The sequence below is a fragment of the Heptranchias perlo genome, chromosome 30 (genome assembly GCF_035084215.1).
Source record: "Heptranchias perlo isolate sHepPer1 chromosome 30, sHepPer1.hap1, whole genome shotgun sequence".
Classification (NCBI taxonomy): domain Eukaryota; kingdom Metazoa; phylum Chordata; class Chondrichthyes; order Hexanchiformes; family Hexanchidae; genus Heptranchias; species Heptranchias perlo.
In genome coordinates this window covers 2,731,844-2,755,099 of record NC_090354.1, presented here as the reverse complement: position 1 = coordinate 2,755,099, position 23,256 = coordinate 2,731,844, and the positions used below count along the sequence as shown (strand labels likewise).

At 48.4% G+C, this 23,256-nt stretch overlaps 1 protein-coding gene across 3 annotated transcripts in view; it reads right to left on the bottom strand.

Moving 5' to 3' along the window:
- The window catches only part of nfe2l1b (nfe2 like bZIP transcription factor 1b), a 35,704-nt gene extending 13,148 nt beyond the window's left edge, over positions 1–22,556 (bottom strand). For all 3 annotated transcript variants that reach the window (XM_067969354.1, XM_067969355.1, XM_067969356.1), the window contains exon 1: positions 20,998–22,556. In XM_067969354.1, coding sequence (XP_067825455.1) covers positions 20,998–21,501 — 504 coding nt within the window. In that variant the 5' untranslated portion in view covers positions 21,502–22,556. The remainder of the gene's footprint in view (positions 1–20,997) is intronic.
- Between the last annotated feature and the right edge of the window lie 700 nt (positions 22,557–23,256).

Sequence of the window (23,256 nt, the reverse complement as noted above, 5' to 3'; positions counted from 1 at the left end):
TGCTGACAGTGCAGTGCAGGAAGAGCTCGGGTTCATATCTTGGTCTATGCCAAGGGAGCTGATCTCTGCCAAGGCAGGAGTAAGGTTGCTACAATTGATCCCAGTATCCATGAGCTGAGGGGGAAGAGGGAGAAGATAAACCAGCCAAGCCTCCTGCTCACTATTCTCTGCTGGGCCATACACAGGATGTGTTGGGCTGTGTTGCCCCTCACCCACCCCTCCCCTCCCCGAACCGCCTCCGTCTAGGGTCACATAGGAAGAACGATGATACACCAAGGTTCGGACAGGACCCATGGAACTGTACCCCCGCCCAGACAGCAGCCCAAGAGGAGGAAATTTATAAAACATAATACTAGCAAAATTAATAGATTACAAAATAATGGCAGACATAGGAACAGGAGGGGGCCATTCAGCCCCTTGAACCTTTCCCACCATTCAATCAGATCATGGCTGATCTGCACCTCAACTCCATTTACCCACCTTAGCTTCATAGCCCTTGATACCCCTACCCAGCAAAAAAAATCTATCAATCTGAGTTTTTGAAATGTTCGATTGATCCCCATCATCCACAGCCTTTTGGGAGAGAGAGTTCACAATTTCTACTGCCCTGCGTGTGAAAAAGTGCTTCCTGATTTCATTCCAGTACAGCCTAGCTTTAATTTTAAGATTACGCCTCGTTATTTTATTCTGGACTCCCCCACCAGAGGAAATAGTTTCTTTGTATCTACCCTATCCCAGACATGTGTAAGCCATACGTTGCTGTGTGTAGCTGTAGGGTCTTGGGTAACACCAAAAAGCAGAGTTTGTTAAGTGTCATTTTACCAATGAACCAAACATTGATTTGAACAGAATGTTGTGAAGCCAAATATTCAGAATGCTACAGTTCCAACAGACCGTCACGGAAAGATACCAATTTCACCAACAACTCTCCACATGCCCAACTCTCAATCACGGCAAGTGTTTCATCAAGATATGGGAGGTGGGGGGGGGGGGAAAGAGAGAGAGAGAGAGAAACAGACTGACTTTCATAAGCTCACGACAGCTAGTTTCAGGAAGCCAATGCAGCATGCTGGGAGTTCTGTCAACCAGAGGTTGCATGGTAGCCGAGTGGTTTTGGTATTGGACTACCAAGCTGGGAGGTGGTGAGTCCAAATCCCACCTCAGCCTGTTGTGAAATTATAAATCTGATAATTTGACCATGAAAGCTGCCATTTTTTGTTGCAAAAACCCAACTGGATCATTAATGTCCTTTGGGGAAGAAAACTTACCCCCCCCCCCCAAAACCTGGTTCGATTCCAGTCCCCACACTACATGCTTAACTCTTAAAGCTCCTAGGTCAATCAGAGATGGACAATAAATACTGCCTTGCCAGTGTTGCTCACGTCTCAGGAAGAAAGTTTTTTTAAAAAGCAATACACAAACTGCATTATTACTGCTGGTAGAAAGGATCTGAAGTTTACAAGTCTACCTTGTAAAAGATGGAGTATCATAGAGAGAGAGAGAGAGACTATTTTCTGTTCAAAATATTCTCCCAATGTCATGAAGGAAAAAACAAATTGGATATTTTACCAGCAGCATATTTTTCCGGGATCAGGTGTCTCCACATCAGCTCCCAGATTTCCCCCATCACATATGTTCAGGCCAGAAAGAACCCCATAGATTTCCCCCCCCCCCCTTTAATACCACCAGATTTTTAGAGAGTGTTTAAAACTAATTATTCTGCTTTTGTATTTCAAATCCCAGACAGAAGCATACAATGCTTTGAGAACAGTTCTAAATTGCACAAACTGTAGGTTAGATACAATGGACAGAAGCTTCACAGTCATGCACTGCCTGGCAGTAACAATTAGATTTATTGTCACTTCCCCCACCCTCCTGCCCACATCATGCGGTGGCACCACACTGATTTACATACTGGGGCAGTCAGCTGTAGGGCAGCAAGTCGGAAACCAGCCTGATGCATCTGCGCTGCATGCCTTCTTCAGTGAATTCAGCATGCCAGTCTCAGACAGCAAGAGAGCAACCATGAGATGTAGCAAGCTTAAATATACACGTACACTTTTTCAGAGGAAGGGGGAGTGTTTTATTTTAAAAGCCATGCCTACCAGTCATGCGGGGGATTGGAAAATATGTTTTGGGGAGGGGGAGAGGAAAAAAGGGAGAAGCTGTAAGAGGAAATACACCTGTCCTAATATCTCATGTGGTCCATGTCATATTTGTCTGATAACGCTCCTATGAAGCGCTTTGGGACACTTTACTACATTAAAGGCGCTATATAAATGCAAGTTGCTGTTGTTGTATTCTGGGGTGTGCAGCTGTTATGATGTTGAGTGGCTAAGATGGTGCTGTGTTTAATCCAGCCTGTCCTTTTAAAGGCATGAATCCAGCATTCCCCCTGGGGGAAGGGGTCTCAACAGGTAACTCCAGGTAATTGCAGCTGCTTTACACTCGAGCCAATTAGAGAGCAATTGTAATTTTTTTCTTTTGCCCAGGTCAGAAGAAAACAACATTTAATAACTGCCTCTCTTTCACTTTTAAAAAAAAAATTTTTTTCCAAAAAAAAGCTTCCCTCTAGCACCAATTTCACTGGAAAATGACGGGAGTTTTCTGTACAGTGCTTGAAATGCATGTTTGTGAAGACCATCAGCACCCTGCCACAATCCAGGCGAGGCTGATGAATTGGACGGCTCAGTTTATGATTAAATATTGGACCTTGAAACCGACTTCAAAATGGAACCAGAAAAAATGACGATTGCTTTTAACAGGCAAACTATTAGTCGTAATCACGAGCTCTGCTGACCAGTGGCTACAGCCCAGCGGAGGTGGCAGCAGTTCACCCATTTTAATTAACTTAGAAACGTGGTCAATTCAGAGAAAAATGGCTGCTTAAAACAGCAGACTGTTTAGATCAAGGTGACCCAGGTAGAAAACCAACAGAGGCTTTACAGAGTCACTAGTCAGACTTAAAAGATACAATGGTGAAATACACATTTTTTTTTTTAAAAGTAGTTCGATCGTAAAAATACTGCAGTAAAATTAAAATAATCCAGCTCACACAAACAGCTCCAGATAATTCCTGCTGTCTTGTACAGCAAGAGAGTGTTGATAATATTTAAGTACCCGTTTCATCGTCAGTGTTTCCTCCTGTCCACGTGGATAACGGGTCACAGCTATTTTTGACTTTACATAAGCTGCTGCTGTGTTATTCTGACAGTCAGCATGTTCCAGCGTCCTGCACTGGCTCGACTGCTGGTAACCCCTTTGCACTCCCAAGAGCGGGGCGAATGAGGGGGGCAAAAAGCTTTTGTTTGCCAGTCTAGACTGGCCCGCCCAATTGTGTAACTGTAGCAGGGAATCATATGGTAATTGGACATAATCCACATGTATCTACCAACCTATCAGCTCCGTCATCTAACTTAAATAACTGTCCACGTTACCTCCTCGCCAAAACCCCTCACCCAATTTTCAAAAGATGGGAATTTGAGCCCAACCTCTGGAGAGGGAATTTCATTCAGAATAAAAGGAGCAATGTGATCCTCTTTCCCCTTTCAAGTAAAAACTTAAAAACTACACCAACCACATCATCTTTCCAACTCCTTCCCCCATTACAGGAGTTACCTCCGTGTACGTCTCTACACACATAATCACACTGCCTGGAGTGTGTTACAAGGCAGCAACACTCTGGGTTCAGTTGTTGATGAAGTGTAATGGTGACAAAGTTCATTTGGTCACAAGTCAGACTGAATTCCCAAAGTTGAGTCATTAATCCATTAGCGCCGTGTAACACACTGCAGCCAATCACTGCCTGACTATCCCACTGCTCTCTGCCAATGGAGAATATTTTCACCAATTTCCAAATAGAAATATCAATGTATGAAACACCCACACATTCCCATTACAGTTTGGCGAGGCCCCATTGGTCTGGTGACAGGTTGTAACATAACTAGGGGCTTGTACGAGGCACTGATCAAGCGAAACGCACAAGACAAGCACTAGTCAATTTGTTTTGGTCAGTCCACATCATAGCATCACTGGGAACATTATAGATCACTGTAATTTACTGATCTGTTGATCAATGATTAAAAATACAACAAGCTATATTCAAATATACAGTAAACCCATTGTAGTTAAAACCTTCTTACAAATGAGCAGATTAAAAAGCACACAAGACAGCAGGGAGGAGAGACTCTGCAGTATTTTTAATTCTGCTCAGTACAATGGAAGCTTCTGGTTTGAAGATTCACAGCCCATTACTGGCATAGATGGTTCAGCAAAACCCAGGTTAAGCACAGCCTCCACTTGTTGTATTGGATCCAGTTATCTACAGCTAAAGGGTCAAAGCTTTTGAGTCTCCAAGTGCCGTCACTAAACGCCTCTGATCCAGCGGTTAAGCAAAATTTTTATCATATACATTCATTTAGGTTTTCATGTTTAGCCGGGACTGAGTACTACAATCCACTTTTGTGGACAAAAGGATAACGGGGACAATTTAATGTTAGCTAATCTCATCAACACTGGAGTAATGAGAAGGGACACAGTTTCCCTAAGAGCTGATGAGACAGTCAGAGAGTGAGAGTGACAAGAGCGAGCCACAGACGGACAGCGAGCGAGCGAGCCACAGACGGACAGCGAGCGAGCGAGCCACAGACGGACAGCGAGCGAGCGAGCCACAGACGGACAGCGAGCGAGCGAGCCACAGACGGACAGCGAGCGAGCGAGCCACAGACAGCAACAGAAGAGAGGTCTCTCCACAAATCACCCTTGCATGCCTCCACGCTGCCACTCACCTGAGAACAGGCTGCAGAGCTCGTGAGACAATAAACATGCCTGGTGGAGGAGAGGGAAGAAGAGAAAAGAACTCGAGGATAGACAGTCAAGGGAAAATGAAGGGTAAATAAAGGTACCCTCAAAATATAGATGAAATAATCTTCTCCGAGGACAGCAGATTTTGTGCACACACAAGGCTCAGATATGGTCAGATGTACAGACCAAACAAGTTCGCCGAATGAACCAAAGATTTATTGTGTCTTTAGAACAACCATTGCTCACCAGTAATAATCTATGGTTTAATGACGTTACTCAAGTGATCTTAGAAGGAAGATCACTCATTGTAGAATTGGGGTGGAAGAGAAAGAGGGGTCAAGGGAGGAAGAGGAGAGAGGCAAAGAAATAAAGTTATCCACACAAGCAAAAAAAGAGGCAACATCACTGTTCAGAACCACTCCACACTGCGCTCGCGTGACGGGGATTTCAGGGCGTGATGGGGGCCTTGGCGCTCGCGCGACAGGAGCCCGGCGCTTGACAGGGGTCTCCAGCAGCAGTAAAGTAAATTTGCCAAGATTGTGAAGATGAGAAAAAAACAAAAGGAGCAGCATAATATATAATGGCAGTTTCAACTAAACCATGATGGTCTCAACTGGATCACAAAGGGGTGGCACTGAGGTGGCCCAGTGTCACCGCGACGGAAACCGGCGCCCCAGTGTCACCGCGACGGAAACCGGCGCCCCAGTGTCACCGCGACGGAAACCGGCGCCCCAGTGTCACCGCGACGGAAACCGGCGCCCCAGTGTCACCGCGACGGAAACCGGCGGCCCAGTGTCACCGCGACGGAAACCGGCGGCCCAGTGTCACCGCGACGGAAACCGGCACTACTAAGAATACGACCTTACACAAAGTACAATCAAACTAAAAGCAGCATAAAGTAAAACTAGATCAGGATCTTATTGTCACGATCGATTGTACAGATCACGCCTGCGGTGCCTATCGGGTGCGGGAGGCCTGGTCCACTACACGGGTCCCTCTCCAGGGCCACCTGGGAACGGACAAGACCGCGGAAGAGAGGCAGGCAGCTAGAGCGACCCTTCCCCCCACCCCTCGGACCTGTGGGTGGCTGTTCTGGCCCATCCCAGGAACATGACCCATGAGAAGCTCCTCCAAAACTGAACCCCATCTTTTGGGGCAGCTCACTATCCCATTTGTACTTGTTCCAGCGATCGATTCCCTGCTCCAGACTGGCAGCTAAGTTACAATGTGTCCTCCAAATACATTCCCAAAATACTGGGCCCAAAAGCTAGCCCCCTTCTGTCCAAACCAATGTTACCGCGATGCCAAAACACAAAAAAAAGAATTAGCTGCAGCAGTTTAAGCAGTGGAGGGAAACTGGAAAAAATTTCACTCTGACCAAACAAAGGCTTGTGAAATGTGATGCAATCAGAAGCAACATTTTCAAATTCGTGGTTGTGACTATTTCTCATATCAAAATCTGAAAGTGCTTAGCTCCTATTAGAGCATTTTTTGGGGGGTTGTCTGCAAAGTTATTTATAACTTCAGTCAACTTTCTTGTGCTCTGTTTCTGCTTGAACTCCCTCTGTAACAACACTATTTTAATACTCATTATTGAAGATTAAATAAACACAAGAGTTCAAAGTCAGTGAGCATGGGGCATTTGACAGACACGGGAGTTGTTTAGCAGTTAAATCACATGCTCGGTTGGCAGCTCATATGTTTTATATAATTAGTGTACAAGGCGTGATTTTTAGTAATAGTTTATTTATAGGGTGAACAAATCCGTAGACACAGCCTCCCTGTCTTGCACCGCACCGAGACAATCAGAACTATAACTAAACAAGCAGTCCTTTCACCGCCGGTTCACAATCATTCATATAAATGCCAACGCATCATATTGGGCGCCAACACGGGCTGCCACATCTTCAGACAGAGGTTGGGTGTGGCTGGATGGAGGGGGTAGTAGAGAGAAGGAAAGAAGAGGAAGTCTATAGTCTCATAGCTGATGACACCCTCAAGGAGGAACGTTTATATATGTGCACTCCATGTAGTGCCTTGGGTCGTTTTTCCCGACATTAAAGGCGCTATATAATTGCAAATTGTTGTTGTTGTCAAGGTCATTTAGGCACAATAGTACACAATGGTCAGTTATCAACAGCAATGGAGCCCAGACTGGATTGTCCAGAGAGAGAAAACAAAGCCACAAAAGGATAGAGGAGCCTCACAAGTTCATGATGTTCAAGTCTCCTCCCCTAGGGAAGAGAGATTAGGCAGGGTCGTGACCCTTGCGGGGAGGAATGGTGGTGGATGGAGAAGAGAAGGGGAGGGGGCAAGAGAAGGGACTGGAAAAGCAGTAACCAAAATGGGGAAAGAATTCCAACAAAGCAGCAACATCCTCAACTCACCCTTGAAACTACTCAATGTCCTCATTCTCGAATCTCAAGCCACAATCTGGCCCACGTAGAAGAACTGGAGGAGGACACCATTTGTAGGACTTTATTATGTCAATCCATCATTCAGCATCCAAATTAGAAAGGAGGAATAAGCCAACTGAAAATATTAATACCCGAAGATCCGACACGATACTGCAGATGTATAAACAGAGTATGTGGATGTGGTGGTTTACAGAAAACAAGCCATTACATTACAGTTGAACCCACTTGCCCCCAAGTTTGTGTTGAGCGATTTCCTGTGAACCGCCACTTGCCAGTCGATAAAAGGTGCAACTCCTACCATTAGTTCCGCTGTACAAGAGTGGAGTGTGTGAGCTGAGGATTTCAGAGACTCCTGGAATCTCCCCTCAAAAACAAACACCCGACAGAATCTGTGTGTGTTAAAATGGAGAACTGATCGTTCAATCGTTAAGCAATTCATTGCCTTCATTCTGAACTTAAAGGGTGAAAGCATCCTGGGGGCCCTGCCCATGGAGACACAAAACTAGCAAAGGCAACAAAGTCCCAGAAATATCAACTGGAGCGGCAAGTGAAGAGGACACTGGTGTTAATCTTATATCCCTTTAGCAGGTCATGGAATTCAGCAAGCGAGTTGCATTGAGGAATCAGCTCCCCTTTACTGAACAAACTCATTGGATAACTCACAGCCGCTCCTGGCCGTGCACTGGATGCCTGAACAATATTATGTCGTTCTATATATTGGTTTATTTCACAAGCCCAGTTAGGGGTCGAATTGCAGGCCTTGCTGGATCAGTCAATGTGGAAAGGACGTTGATGGAAGGGAAGCTCTGGGTCTTTTAGGAAATTGTTCAAAATGCAGTTGGATGATTTAATACCAGATTTTTTTTTTAAATTACACCTGATCAATAAACATTATTAACCCTTTTATCACCATCTTAATATTTTTGAAAGATTTGCTTTTCTCTATGAACTTTGTTCTCAGTAAACTGACGGATATCAGTGAGTCCCTGGGATCAGATGAAGCATCGGCACCACCAGCTGTCCTGGCACTCAGGTTTAAGTCTGAGTCCCTCTCACTGTGTGCTGGGAGGAATGGCTCACCCCAGTGCTCAAATTGAAGGATCTTGCACAAAATCCCAAACCAAACAGATTGCTTATAAAGGGCCGCTATCTAATTAAAGCAGCAGAATTTGCTGCAAGTGAGAGTACCAGTGAACTACATGGGGTTGGTTCTGGGGCTTTCTGTTATGTAGGTAGCTGATTATATTTACCCTCTATATCCATGGAGCCAAGTGTTCATCTAGCACTCACTACAGCGAGAGGGGAGTCACATCAAGACAAGACAAGCCTTGACATTGTACTCTTACTCAAGCACGACAATGAACAGGAGTTTTGCCAATGCTCCAGTATGATTTCCATGCCCAGCTATGTGTCGTAGATAAGCACAGTAGCTGGGTGTGGAAATCCCCAAGAAATCCTGGGGACAGAAATAAGCCGGCACCAGATGGAGTTACTAACATGTTTGGGTGAACTTCAATCACACGATACTGGAACAAACAGTTATTTTTAATCAGTCCAGGAACAAAATGTTGTTGATGATATTGAGTCTTTCTTTCTGAAAAACACATGACTGGCAGCTGCTTGACCTCCACCATCACCGTTTAAAAACAGATAAACACCAGCAATCATGACCTGCCCTGCTACAAAGTCAGATAAAGAAACCACCACAATACATCAAGTCACAGCATTCGCACATCACCCCCTGTCCAAATCCGTCCGAGGAGACTGAAATCACACAAATGTTTTTTCCTCTCTCAATTACATAGAATTTACAGCTCAGAAACAGGCCATTCGGCCCAACTGGTCAATGCGGGAGTTTATGCTCCACACGAGCCTCCTCCCTCCCTACTTCATCTCACCCTATCAGCGTATCCTTCTATTCCTTTCTCCCTCATGTGTTTATCCAGCTTCCCTTTAAACGCTGGGTGGTATTTTGGTAAAACAAATTCTCACGACTAGGGATTGCACTGTGTAGCAAACCATCACCTTCACCACCCAGCACAGTGCCACCGCCACACCCGGCACCGCCTGGCACAGTGCCACCACCTGACCCAGCACAGTGCCACCGCCACACCCGGCACCGCCTGGCACAGTGCCACCACCTGACCCAGCACAGTGCCACCGCCACACCCGGCACCGCCTGGCACAGTGCCACTGCCTGACCCAGCACAGTGCCACCGCCACACCCGGCACCGCCTGGCACAGTGCCACCACCTGACCTGGCACCACGCCACCGCCTGACCTGGCACAGTGCCACCGCCACACCCGGCACCGCCTGGCACAGTGCCACCGCCTGACCCAGCACAGTGCCACCGCCACACCCGGCACTGCCTGGCACAGTGCCACCGCCTGACCCAGCACAGTGCCACCGCCACACCCGGCACTGCCTGGCACAGTGCCACTGCCTGACCCAGCACAGTGCCACCGCCACACCCGGCACTGCCTGGCACAGTGCCACCACCTGACCCAGCACAGCGCCACCGCCACACCCGGCACCGCGCCACCGCCTGACCCGGCACCGCGCCACCGCCTGACCCGACACCGCCTGGCACAGTGCCACCACCTGACCCAGCACAGCGCCACCACCACACCCGGCACCGCCTGGCACAATGCCACCACCTGACCCACCACCGCCTGGCACAGTGCCACTGCCTGACCCAGAACAGTGCCACTGCCACACCCGGCACCGCCTGGCATAGTGCCACCACCTGACCCAGCACCGCCTGGCACAGTGCCACCGCCTGACCCAGCACAGTGCCACCGCCACACCCGGCACCGCCTGGCACAGTGCCACCACCTGACCCGCACAGCGCCACCACCTGACCCAGCACAGTGCCACCCCTGACCTGGCACAGTGCCACCGCCTGACCTGGCACAGTGCCACCGCCTGACCTGGCACCGCCTGGCACAGTGCCACCACCTGACCCGGCACAGTGCCACCGCCACACCCGGCACCGCCTGGCATAACGCCACTGCCTGACCCGGCACCGCGCCACTGCCTGAAGGTGGGAGGTTATAATTGGCCTCACTATGGGGGTGGGGGGAGCCAGGGTTCCTGCTCCTGATCGCTATCCATCAGTAAATTATGCACGGATGGCAAGTAAGAACAGCATCAGGCTAGGTTGCGATGCTCTCCACAGTCAAATAGGCGGAGGGTCTCACTGATCGAGGCTCACAGGAAAGTGCGGGCAGGTAACGGGGGGGGTAGTCGACCAATGACAAGAGACCACCTTCAGGAGAGAAACCGGAAGAAGACTACAAATAAAAATAGTGGTGACGTTAAGTGTTCCTGGGCACTGGCAGGACCCCCAAGTTCCCAATCTCCATTGGCTCACGACAGGCAGATGCCAAACATCTCAACACAGGTTTGGGGGGGTGGGGGAGAATAAATACTGGGCAGGAGAGTGACCCCAAATGTACTCTCGAACACCCATGCTGGCTTCTTACACGGGGAAAACTCGGACACAGAGACACCAAACTTTTCATGGAGAAAAAGGATTTTTTTTAAACACAGAAAATTCAATGGGAAACCCCGAATGCCAAACTTACTTGACATGGGGAGGGGAAGAGAGTGGATCTTCATATTTAATAGTCAACAGAAGTCTAAGGGCGACACATAATATCCACATATCCTGCCCATGTATCCAATTTCATTCATAAATCCATAGCCAAGACTGCAGCTGGAACGATTGGCTTTCTCCTCAGGACCTTCTGACTGCTTGGCTCCATAACATCAACAAGCTACAAGTACAGACCTGACTGGTTATGACTAGATGAAACAATGAAACAGCTTACCTCCCAAGACATTTAAGTAACAATCCCTTACAGTAACCAATGCACTTCCCCATTTCTGGCTGGGAAGCAACTTGTACTCAGTAGCAATGTTACATGAATCACAGCACTAGTGCATCAACAGCCCAATATAACAACTTGCATTTATATAGCACCTTTAACGTAGTAAAATGTCCCAAGGCGCTTCACAGCAGCGATTATCAAACAAAATTTGACACCGAGCCACATGAGGAGATATTAGGACAGGTGACCAATAGCTTGGTCAAAGAGGCAGGTTTTTAGGGAGTGTCTTAAAGGAGGAGAGAGAGGCAGAGCGGTTTAGGGAGGGAATTCCAGAGCTTAGGGCCTCGGCAGCTGAAGGCACAGCCACCAATGGTGGGGCAAAGAAAATCAGGGATGCGCAAAAGGCCAGAATTGGAAGTGCGCAGAGATCTCAGAGGGTTGCAGGGCTGGAGGAGGTTACAGAGATAGGGAGGGCCTATGTAGTCACTTTCGGGTGGGGAGAGCCAGGCCAGATCGGATAGGAAACACACTGTTCATTTCTAACTCTACCTCAAAAAACCCGCCATGACAGAATGCTACAGCAGAGGCTAGTGGATCAAGAGTCAAGGGCCTGCCAATCAGAATACCACACAAGTTCTCAGATCTACCAATCCATGGAAACTTGATCCAAATTCAATCGTACACCTAACAAGACAAGAGCCAGGCCAGCGATTGTACATACACATGACAATTTATACAGCACCCACATTGTGCCCACCCGAGCTCAGGCAAAAGCTCGATCCTAAATTGTCAGCCATGGCTCAGTGGCTTGCACTCTCACCCGAGTCAGAAGGTTGTGGGTTCGAGTCCCACTCCGGGGACTCGACCCCAAAATCTAGGCCGACACTTCAGTGCAGTATTGAAGGATTGCTGCACTGTCAGAGATGCCGTCTTCCAGATGAGATGTTAAACCGAGGCACTCTCACCTCACCTCTGGAATTCAGCTCTTTGTCCATGTTTGGACCAAGGCTGTAATGAGGGCTGGAGCCGAGTGGTCCTGGCGGAACCCAAATTGAGCATCGATGAGCAGGTTATTGGTGAGTAAGTGCCGCTTGACAGCACTGTTGACGACACGTTCCATCACTTTGCTGATGATCGAGAGTAAACTGATGGGGCGGTAATTGGCTGGATTGGATTTGTCCTGCTTTTTGTGGACAGGACATACCTGGGCAATTTTCCACATTGTCGGGTAAATGCCAGTGTTGTAGCTGTCCTGCCAAATCCAGTTGTGAATAGTGGTGGACAATTAAATAACTAACGGGAGGAGGCGGCTCTGCAAACATCCCCATCCTCAATGATGGCGGAGTCCAGCATGTGAGTGCAAAAGACAAGGCTGAAGCGTTCTGGTCAATGGTGACCCGCAGGATGTTGATGGTGGGGGATTCGGCGATGGTAATGCCGTTGAATGTCAAGGGGAGGTGGTTAGACTCTCTCTTGTTGGAGATGGTCATTGCCTGGCACTTGTCTGGCGCGAATGTTACTTGCCACTTATCGGCCCAAGCCTGGATGTTGTCCAGGTCTTGCTGCATGCGGGCTTGGACTGCTTCATTATTTGAGGGGTTGCGAATGGAACTGAACACTGTGCAATCATCAGCGAACATCCCCATTTCTGACCTTATGATGGAGGGAAGGTCATTGATGAAGCAGCTGAAGATGCTTGGGCCTAGGACACTGCCCTGAGGAACTCCTGCAGCAATGTCCTGGGGCTGAGATGATTGGCCTCCAACAACGGCATTACCATCGCCGAATCCCCCACCATCAACATCCTGGGGGGTCACCATTGACCAGAAACTTAACTGGACCAGCCATATAAATACTGTGGCTACAAGAGCAGGTCAGAGGCTGGGTATTCTGCGACGAGTGACTCACCTCCTGACTCCCCAAAGCCTTTCCACCATCTACAAGGCACAAGTCAGAGTGTGATGGAATACTCTCCACTTGCCTGGATGAGTGCAGCTCCAACAACACTCAAGAAGCTCGACACCATCCAGGACAAAGCAGCCCGCTTGATTGGTACCCCATCCACCACCCTAAACATTCACTCCCTTCACCACCGCGCACTGTGGCTACAGTGTGTACCATCCACAGGACGCACTGCAGCAACTCACCAAGGCTTCTTCGACAGCGACCTCTACCACCTAGAAGGACAAGAGCAGCAGGTATATGGGAACAACACCACCTGCACGCTCCCCTCCAAGTCACACATTATCCAGACTTGGAAATATATCGCCGTTCCTTCATCGTTGCTGGGTCAAAATCCTGGAACTCCCTTCCTAACAGCACTGTGGGAGAACCTTCACCACACGGACTGGAGCGGTTCAAGAAGGCGGCTCACCACCACCTTCTCGAGGGCAATTAGGGATGGGCAATAAATGCTGGCCTCGCCGCGACGCCCACATCCCATGAACGAATAAAAAAAAAATTGGCTGCCAGATTTCCTACATTACAGCAGTGACTACACTTCAAAAAGCACGCCATTGGCTGTAAAGCGCTTTGGGATGTCCTGAGGTCACAAAAAGCGCTATATAAATGCAATCCTTTCTTTCTTTTCAAACAGAAGCACCCTTCAGGTCCCAGGTTTGATCACCAGTCTGTGCTGATTTAGCTCTCAGCTGCAGGTTGGCAATTGTGTAATATAACAATTGGCTTCAGCACAATGGTGAGGAGGGGGGGTGGAACCAAAATCAGATACAGGGTTCCCACCCCTGACCATTACTCACTGACTCCGAGCTGGCTTGTGCTTCCCTCCACTATTGAATAGCCTGCTACACTCAAACACCCAGCCTCATGCATGAAGAATGGCCATAGAACCATAGAAAATATACAGCACAGGAGGGGGCCATTCGGCCCATCGTGTCCTCGCCGGCTCGAAGAACAACCAGGTGCCCATTCTAATCCCATCTTCCAGCACCCAGTCCGTAGCCCTGCAGCTTACAGCATTTTAGGTGCAGGTCCAGGTACTTTTTAAAAGAGCTGAGGGTCCCTGCCTCTACCACCAATTCGGGCAGCGAATTCCATACACCCACTACCCTCTGGGTAAAAAAGTTTTTCCTCATGTCCCCTCTAATCCTTCTGCCAATCAGCTTAAATCTATGTCCTCTAGTTTTAGAACTCTCCGCCAGGGGAAACAGGTACTTCCTGTCTACTCTAACTGGGCCCCTCATAATTTTGTACACCTCAATCCCAAGGAAAACAACCCCAACCTATCGAATCTCTCCTGCAATTTTCAAGCCCTGGCAACATTCTTGAAATCTTCTCTGCACTCTCTCCAAAGCAATTACGTCCTTCCTGTAATGTGGTGATCAGAACTGCGCACAATACTCCAGCTGTGGCCTTACCAGCGTTTTGTACAGTTCCATCATTACATCCCTGCTTTTGTATTCTATACCTCGGCTAATAACGGAGAGCATTCCGTATGCCTTCTTCACAACCTTATCTACCTGTACTGCCACCTTCAGGGACCTGTGCACATGCACTCCAAGGTCTCTCACTTCCTCTACCCCTCTCAATATATTCCCGTTTACTGCGTATTCCCTTTTGCTGTTTGCCCTCCCTAAGTGCATTACCTCACACTTCTCCAGGTTGAACTCCATTTGCCACTTTTCCACCCACTCCACCAACCCATTGATATCTTCTTGGAGTCTACAGCTATCCTCTTCACTATCAACTACACGGCCAATTTTTGTGTCGTCTGCAAATTTGTCAATCATGCCCCCAACATTCAAGTCCAAATCATTAATATATACCACAAACAGCAAGGGACCCAACACTGAGCCCTGTGGCTCACCACTGGAAACGGATTTCCATTCGCAAAGACATCCATTGACTTTTACCCTTTGTTTCCTGTTACTGAGCCAATTTTGGATCCAATTCATCACATTTCCCTGTATCCCATGGACTTTTACCTTTGTGACCAGTCTGCCATGTGGGACCTTGTCAAATGCCTTACTAAAATCCATGTAGACAACATCCACTGCACTACCCTCATCAATCCTCCTGGTCACTTCCTCAAAGAATTTAATCAGATTTGTAAGGCATGACCTTCCCTGAAAAAAATCTATGCTGACTATCCCTGATTAAACCATGCCTTTCCAAGTGACAGTTTATCCTATCTCTCAGTATTGATTCTAATAGTTTGCCCACCACCGAGGTAAGACTGACCGGCCTATAATTGTTCGGCCTTTCCCTCGTACCCTTTTTAAACAATGGTACTACGTTTGCGGTCTTCCAGTCCTCCGGTACCTCCCTGTATCTAGTGGGGATTGGAAAAGGATCGTCAGAACATCTGCTATTTCCTCCCTGGCTTCCTTTAATAGCCTAAGAAACAATCCATCCGGCACTCGAGAGAGAGACCGAGGGTGGCCAGCACTCACAGAACTGCACCCCAGCAAGAGGCAGCGCTTTCAGGGCAGGAGGGGAGGAAAATGCGGAAGCGAAGGTGCTCCCAATGTAGTTCCACTACAGTTAGAGATTTGGGGCCGTCCACATCATTTTAATATGAATGTTGCGTCCAATCAGGTATCCCATTAAATAAAGTGTTGCAATAGGTTCAGATTTGGTGCCAACTTCCTGGAACTCTTGCAATCCATGAACAATTCTGAAAGATTTCACAAAGGCTCCAAGACAGAAACAGTTTATCCTTGGATAAATCACTGGTTGGAACGATCGCAGACACTGTCTGTTTAACTCATTTCATCTTTAGAATGAACCCAAAACGGTGCCTTTATTAATCCTGTTTGGTACAAATGCTGGCGGCAGTTTGATTTCACGGAGCTTAAGATACCTGTCAGCACAGGCATTATCTGTACATCTTCTCACCCAGACTAGACGTGCTCCACCCAGCTCATGCTGTAAGTACTTAATGAGTGAACAAAAGGAGGGTGGGGGGAGGGGGATAAAAATCACATGTACAACCTGAAGGAAGCCGGAATCCAAAGTCTCTAGTAACCCTGTATCCATGCAGCAGGTGCAAGAAAATGCAGTCGCCTGACTGAATATTCAAAATTAGAAATGACTCCTGCCATCTGTGGCAAGAGGCCAAATGCAACATTGGGAGTGGTGAAACAGACCAGTTCCTAATCTCTGCCAGTACCAGAGGGGAAGCAGAATGCAGGCAGGGGAGCAAAGTCAGTTCTTGTACGTCTTATAGAGTACCCAGAGAGGCACTGGTCGAAGTCTGGGAGCATTCTACCGAACGTGGCACGGTGCATGGGACAGACACACAATGGGAGAAGAAATAATTTTGGTTTTCTTCCCAACTTGATATTCCAGTCTGAGCTTTCAAAGCAGGAAACTGAATCAATCTCCAGCGCCAGATTAAGAAGTTGCAAGGTGCAATGGAATGTTAATGGCTAATGGGAGTACAAAATGGATTTTAGCAAGGCTTTTGACAAGGTCCCAAGGCAGACTGGTCAGAAAAGTAAAAGCCCATGGGATCCAAGGGAAAGTGGCAAGCTTGATCCAAAATTGGCTCAGTGGCAGGAGCAGGGGGTAATGGTCGACGGGTTTTTTTGTGACTGGAAGGCTATTTCCAGTGGGGTTCCACAAGGCTCAGTACTAGGTCCCTTGCTTTTTGTGGTACATATCAATGATTTAGACTTAAATGTAGGGGGCATGATTAAGATGCTACAAAAATTGGCCGTGTGATTGATAGTGAGGAGGAAAGCTGTAGACTGCAGGAAGATATCAATGAACTGGTCAGGTGGGCAGAAAAGTGGCAAATGGAATTCAATCCAGAGAAGTGTGAGATAATGCATTTGGGGAGGGCAAACAAGGCAAGGGAATACAAAATAAATGGGAAGATACTGAAAGGAGTAGAGGAACAGAGGGACCTTGAAGTATATGTCCACAGATCTCTGAAGGTAGCAGGACGGGTAGATAAGGCGGTTAAGAAGGCATATGGGATACTTTCCTTTGTTAGTCGAGGCATAGAATATAAAAGCAGGAAGGTTATGCTAGAACTGTATAAAACACTAGTTAGGCCACAGCTTAAGTACTGCATACAATTCTGGTCACATTACAGGAAAGATGTGATTGCACTAGAGGGTACAGAGTAGATTTACGAGGATGTTGCCAGGACTGGAGAATTTTAGAGGAAAGATTGGATAGGCTGGGTTTTTTTTCTTTGGCACAGAGGTGGCTGAGGAGAGATTTAATTGAGGTATATAAAATTATGAGGGGCCTAAATAGAGTGGCTAGGGAGGCCCTATTTCCCTTAGCAGAGAGGTCAATAACCAGGGGGTATAGATTTAAAGTGATTGGGAGATGGATTAGAGAGGAGTTGAGGAGAAATGTTTTCACCCACAGGGTGGTGGGAGTCTGGAACTCACTGCCTGAGAGGGTGGTAGAGGCGGAAACCCTCAACTCATTTAAAAATGAACTTGGATATGCACTTGAAGTGCCGCAAATTACAAGGCTACGGACCAAGTGCTGAAAAGTGGAATTAGGCTGGGTAGCTCTTTTTCGGCCAGTGCAGACACCATGGGCCGAATGGCCTCCTTCTGTGCCGTAAATTTCTATGATTGTAAAAGGGGTGGAGGTTAGGCTGTAGTCCTATAAAGCAGCTGTTGGACTGCATCTGGAGTACTACGTTCAGTACTGCCTCAGAGGCGGAGAGGTTTAGAGAGGGAATTCCAGAGCTTAGGGCCTCAGCAACTGAAGGCATGGCCGCCAATGGCGGAGCGATGGAAATCAGGAATGTACAAGAGGTCAGAATTGGAGGAGTGCAGAGATCTCAGAGGATTGTCGGGCTGGAGGAGGATATGGAGATGGGGAGGGGCGAGGCCATGAAGGGATTTGAACATGAGAATGTGAATTTTAAAACCGAGGCGTTGCCGGATCAGGAGCCAATGTGGGTCAGCGAGTACAGGTGTGATGGGTGAACAGGGCTAGCAGAGAAAAATCAGCCAGTGTTCCTGCTGCTGATCACTATCCAGCACCCTGCTGAAAGTGTGGGTGGTTGGCGTGCAATCCCAGGATCAGCTCAGCTGTAATGTTCCTTCAGGTGGAATAGCTCCCCATTGGTGAGGCAAATGTGAATAATGGTCACTTGAGCGAGGTACCACGTGCCCATTAGTTGCCCCAGTGGAATAGAGCTCCTGCAAAGTACCAAAGCCTTAAGAGTGGGGAGGGGGGCGCGCAGGGTTGGAAGTTGGGGAGAGTTAAAGAGTTTTTCTTATTGCTTGTGCGGTTTTGTTATCTTAAATTGAGTGCGCTGATCTTGGGGGCTCCTGGTTTGAAATAGTCTGCGAGTGTGGCATTGCGAGGGAGTTGGTCCAACACAGTTGATAGCAACCTAAGGTTGCTGCACTGTCAAAATCACTAGCAATATTGACTAAATGCCCCTGTATTGGTTTGGTAACTTTAACCCAGTTCCCTGCGCATAGTCAGAATTTGTAGTTTGCAGCAAGGTAGAATGTAACTCAAAAGTTTAATCATATTTCTCTTAAGTATTGGAGTTTTAAAATGGACCCTGATGTAAATCAGCCTTGGGGAGTTCTGCTTCATGTCCAGGTCTACAGTCCGAAGCAACATTACCCGAGGGACATTTAAACACGCTGAAATACATTTATTGCAGAGTGCAGTGACAGGACATGTCTGTGCCTGTATTTCACAACGTGATGAGCTCCTGGTTTCAATTCTGCAGTGTGGGCAGTTGCCAAGTGAAGGTCATTTCCATCCCCACAAAAAAAGGGAAAGGAAGTGGGAGGAGAGAGAAACTAAAACTACAGGACTGATGCATTCCGTTATGACTGTAGGCCCTTTCTCTTTAAGCCCTTTCACTTGCTTAGTGGATTCTGGCCTTGTTCCAGCTCCCATCAGCACTCCCTTACTTTCTCCATCAAGACCACCTATTTTCACTTTTGCAACTTGCCCCCACTACTACAGAAACCCTCATCTGCCCCTTCATCACCTCCAGGCTTGACTTCAACACTGTTCTTGCAGCAGTCTGTGTCCCTCCCTTTGCATAAACTCCAACTGTGATGCTCCCTGATGATCTCCTGCCCTCATGAAACACCATTGGCTCCCAGTCACCAAACACCTTGCATTCAGTATGTTCATCCCCATTTACCGATCCCTCTGATGCCACCCTCCCTACCACTGCAACTTCCTCCTGCCATTGTACTAGCTGGCACCCTTTTCTTTGACCTTAGTTGGCTGTCCGGTCCTTTCTTTCTCCTCTCCCACCCACCCCCTCAACACACACAATTCCATTTCACCATCGGCTGTTTGCACCCTACTTTCTCCCTAAACCCCTCCACCTTGCTACATCTTTTTCCAACCTTAAAGTAACCTGGAAAGCTGCCTCTATGGTCACCTTCCCTAGCTGCTCGCGTGTGGTCATGTGGCCTCTGTGAAGTGCCTTGGGATGTTTCGAAGTTAAAGGCGCTATATATAAATGCAAATTGTTTCCAAACTGGACGTCACTAAGGAACGTGACAAACAATGAATTCCAATCCAAGCCCCCACAGCTGCTGTGCAAGCCACGAGGAGGCCCACAACCATGTAGGACAGTGGGAGGCCCACCGAAGGCCACCGGTGAAGGGGAGGTGGGTAGATATGGCTACTGGGCTTACAATGAGTCCTGCTTCGATTTTAAAAGTCTCATCCTTTTTTCAAATCACTCCATGGCCTCACCCCTCCCTATCTCTGTAACCTCCTCGAGCCCTACAACCCTCCGCGATCTCTGCGCTCCTCCAATTCTGGCCTCGTGAATCTCTAATTTTAATCGCTCCACGGCCGTGCCTTCAGCTGCCTAGGCCCTAAGCTCAGGAATTCCTTCCCTAAACCTCTCCACCTGTCTCTCCTCCTTTAAGGCATTCCTTGAAACATACCTCTTTGACCAAGCTTTTGGTCACCTGTCCCAATATCTCATGTGGCTTGGTGTCAATATTTGCCTGATAACGCTCGTGAAGCACCTTGGAACATTTTATTACATTAAAGACGCTATATAAATGCAAGTTGTTGTTGCTGCTAATAACCATGGGGCACTGAGGTTAATGTAACACCACTACAAATCAGCTAACCAAAGAGCTGAACTATCAAGGAAGTCATAATTCATGGCAGACTGATAAGATAATGTGATAACACAAGGAGACGGTGTGAATACTTTGGGGGGGGGGGGGGGGGGGGGTGGAGAGGAGGAGAGAAGTTCCCACCTTTGTAGAAGTGCAATCGTTGCCTGAATTGATGTTTGCTCAAGTTAGCTGCAAACCTTAATGACCAATCATTGTCCCCGTTTTTATGTCTGAACGTGTGGGAACAAATGTCGTGGGAACAAAAGTTTCCCCCCCCCCCCAGTTTAGAAATTTCTAGATAGCCCACTTAAAAAAATAAACAGGTGGAATGGAGATGGGGAGAAGACCAAGTTCAAACCGCAGTATATTTAAACAAGTGCTGGATTTGCTATTTTATTCAATTTAGGTTACTTGCCATTCATGGCCTTGCGGGTACTGCGAGTTCCTGAGCAGCCATTTTAGTCAAGCTCTGCCCTTTAAATCGAGCGTCAGCTCAACAACCGGAGATCACCCCCCCCCCCCCTCCTCCCCCTCCCCGTGGCTTATTTCCTTTAACTTGCAACATTTTTTTTTAAAAAAAGTTTTTACTTTCACAAAACAAAAACCGCTGGGTGCAACATGGTTGTTTCTCTGGATTCGAGATTACCTGGTGCCAATCTGATAGTGGGAAGGGGAATTCTGGCTTTCATTGAAGAGAGCACGTGTAGATTACATCTGTATATAAAAGGGTGGAGGGTGATTCTATTTTGAGCTGTAGTTTTGTTTCCTGGTAGGAGACTCCCAGTTTTCTACTTTAATAAAAATAAAACTGATTTATTTTTGTATGTGGGAATCAGACTGGGTCACTCATCACTGGAGATGTACATTAGGTTTTTTTTTTGAAATACCTCCTTGGTTAAATCGCTGCTCATGGGCAATCCTACAGCCCCCAAGTTCTCCTCGGTCGGCTCGGACGGGTTACTGTCTCTCCCGCTGCTCTCCGGGTCCGTCACCTCGTTCACCCCGCTCGAGTTCGCCAAGGGGAGGCTGGGCTGCGAGGCGGCCACCGAGCTGTCGGCCTCCCGGCTGCCGCTGTGCACCAGCCAGGCGCTGACCTCGGTGCTCGGCACCAGCAGCCGGTCCAGGCCCCTCACGTCGTTCAGGAGCCTGCGGGCCGTGAAGTAGTAGTCCAGGTCCACGCTCTTGGGGTGAAGGTCGTAGCCGTCCAGGGTGTTCCTCCAGTTGTGGAACTGGGTCTGGGTGTAAGCAGAGCTCTGGCCCAGGATGATCTCGCGGAATGGGGGGAGCTGAGCATTCAGGTAAGAGTCGACATCCACCCGGACCCCCATCAGACTCAGCAGGATGGTGAACTGGATAAGACCCTCTGTGAAATACTTCTTCAGGGGGAGCATCTTCCCTCTCCAATATTACAGTCAATGTTTTAAATAAAGAAACCAGGGAGGGGAGGGGGAAGGAGGGGGGAAAAACCTTCAATCCCCAGACAGTCAACGGCCTCTGCCCTCCTGCTCTCTTTTTAAAACAAAAAGGCACAATGAAACAGAAACTTCTGCCAAAAGTCCCAGCGGGGCCGCCCTTCGCCCCGCTCTCCCTCCTGGAAAGGGGGGGGGGGTGTTTATTTGTAAAATGGGGGTTCGCCTTCTGCCCCCCCTCTCCCTGTGATGTTGCTCCAAAAGACGGCCTCCTACGCCCTTTTCACCGACGTCCCTCACCGCTCATCCTCCTCCTCCTCCTCCTCCTCCTGCTCGGAAGGCCCAGACGTGCGGAAGAAAAGTTCCTCCCCAAGCGGCTTCACTCTTGCTCCAGGCTCCTTGTTGCTCCCACTCTGTGACTAGGCCCGGGATTGAGTGCGGAGGTGGTTTAGGGCCTTTATATATATATATATTAAAAGAAAGGCCCAATGTTGAACGGTGGTTTATTAGCGGCCAGCCCGCTTCCCTCCTGCGCTTGTTGTTTGTTGTGACTCTCGCTGCCGGCCCCCCCACACACACAAACGTGCTCAACTTGTGACTGAAAAAAGAACCAGGAAGCGGCTCCCCTTTAGGGAACCAGGCGCCACTTCCTCATCCTGGCGACGGATTACGTCACCCGCCGCCTGATTGACGCGTCGCCCGACCAATCGCCCGCCGCTTCGTCAGATGGCTCGCCGCCGCCCCACCTCCAGCGGCCAATCGGCGTGCCCGGCAGAAGGGGCGGGGCCTGTTGCTATGCGGCAAGCCGGCTCAGGCCCCAGGCGCTGGCTGGAGGTAACCCGGCCGATTCTCTTTGTTTCTTTTCTATTCGCTTTTATTTTCCTGAGGCGGTGGACGGAGAGTGCTGCGAAGGGCTCGGCTGCGCTCAACGCGTTCGTTTAATTGATTAAAACTTTGTCGCCGCGTGCCCCGCGGTGGACGCTACTCTCGCCGGCTGGGCTTCGTCGACCGTCCGATCCCCCCCCCGCCCCCCTTCGAGGCGCCACCATGACTTGCAGATTCGGTCGGGCCGACGCTGGGGTTGTCGCGCATGCGTGTGCTGGACTGACGTTCCGCGAAGCTGAGGACCGTGCCGCTACCACGTGACTTGAAGTGTTGGCAGGGGCGCCATTTTGGAGAGGGGCAGTGAGCTTGTGACCCGTGAACTGTTCACCCACTACCATTGGGGAAAGCCATCGAATGCCATCCAAGTTCACCACTTGCCACGTGTTTATTTTTTGTCACTAGACAAACAATCCGTACCACATGTGCCAATCTTTTTAAGACAACGTCACTAAAAATAATAGGTCAGAATTTGCTGTCAAAATAACAGTGAGGCTAATTGTGCGCAAATGGTGCAGCGACTTCAGGCGAGGGGCAGACGTGTGGTTAAACGCAAATATCCAAAAGTTGCTGTCTGAGTTGCGCCACTCTGCCGTTAGCTTTGTGAAAACGGCATCGCGCTGTCTGATTCACCATTGAAATGCATTGAATGCTGTAACGTTGCCGTGTTTGCGCAGTAGACACAAACTAAACTCGCCACAGAAAGTTAAGTCTCATCCGTTTCAAGTAGAGGACATAGACAGACTGGTGAAATGGGCAGACGCATGGCTGATGAAATTTAAACAATTTTACAACACCAAGTTATAGTCCAGCAATTTTATTTTAAATTCACAAGCTTTCGGAGACTTCCTCCTT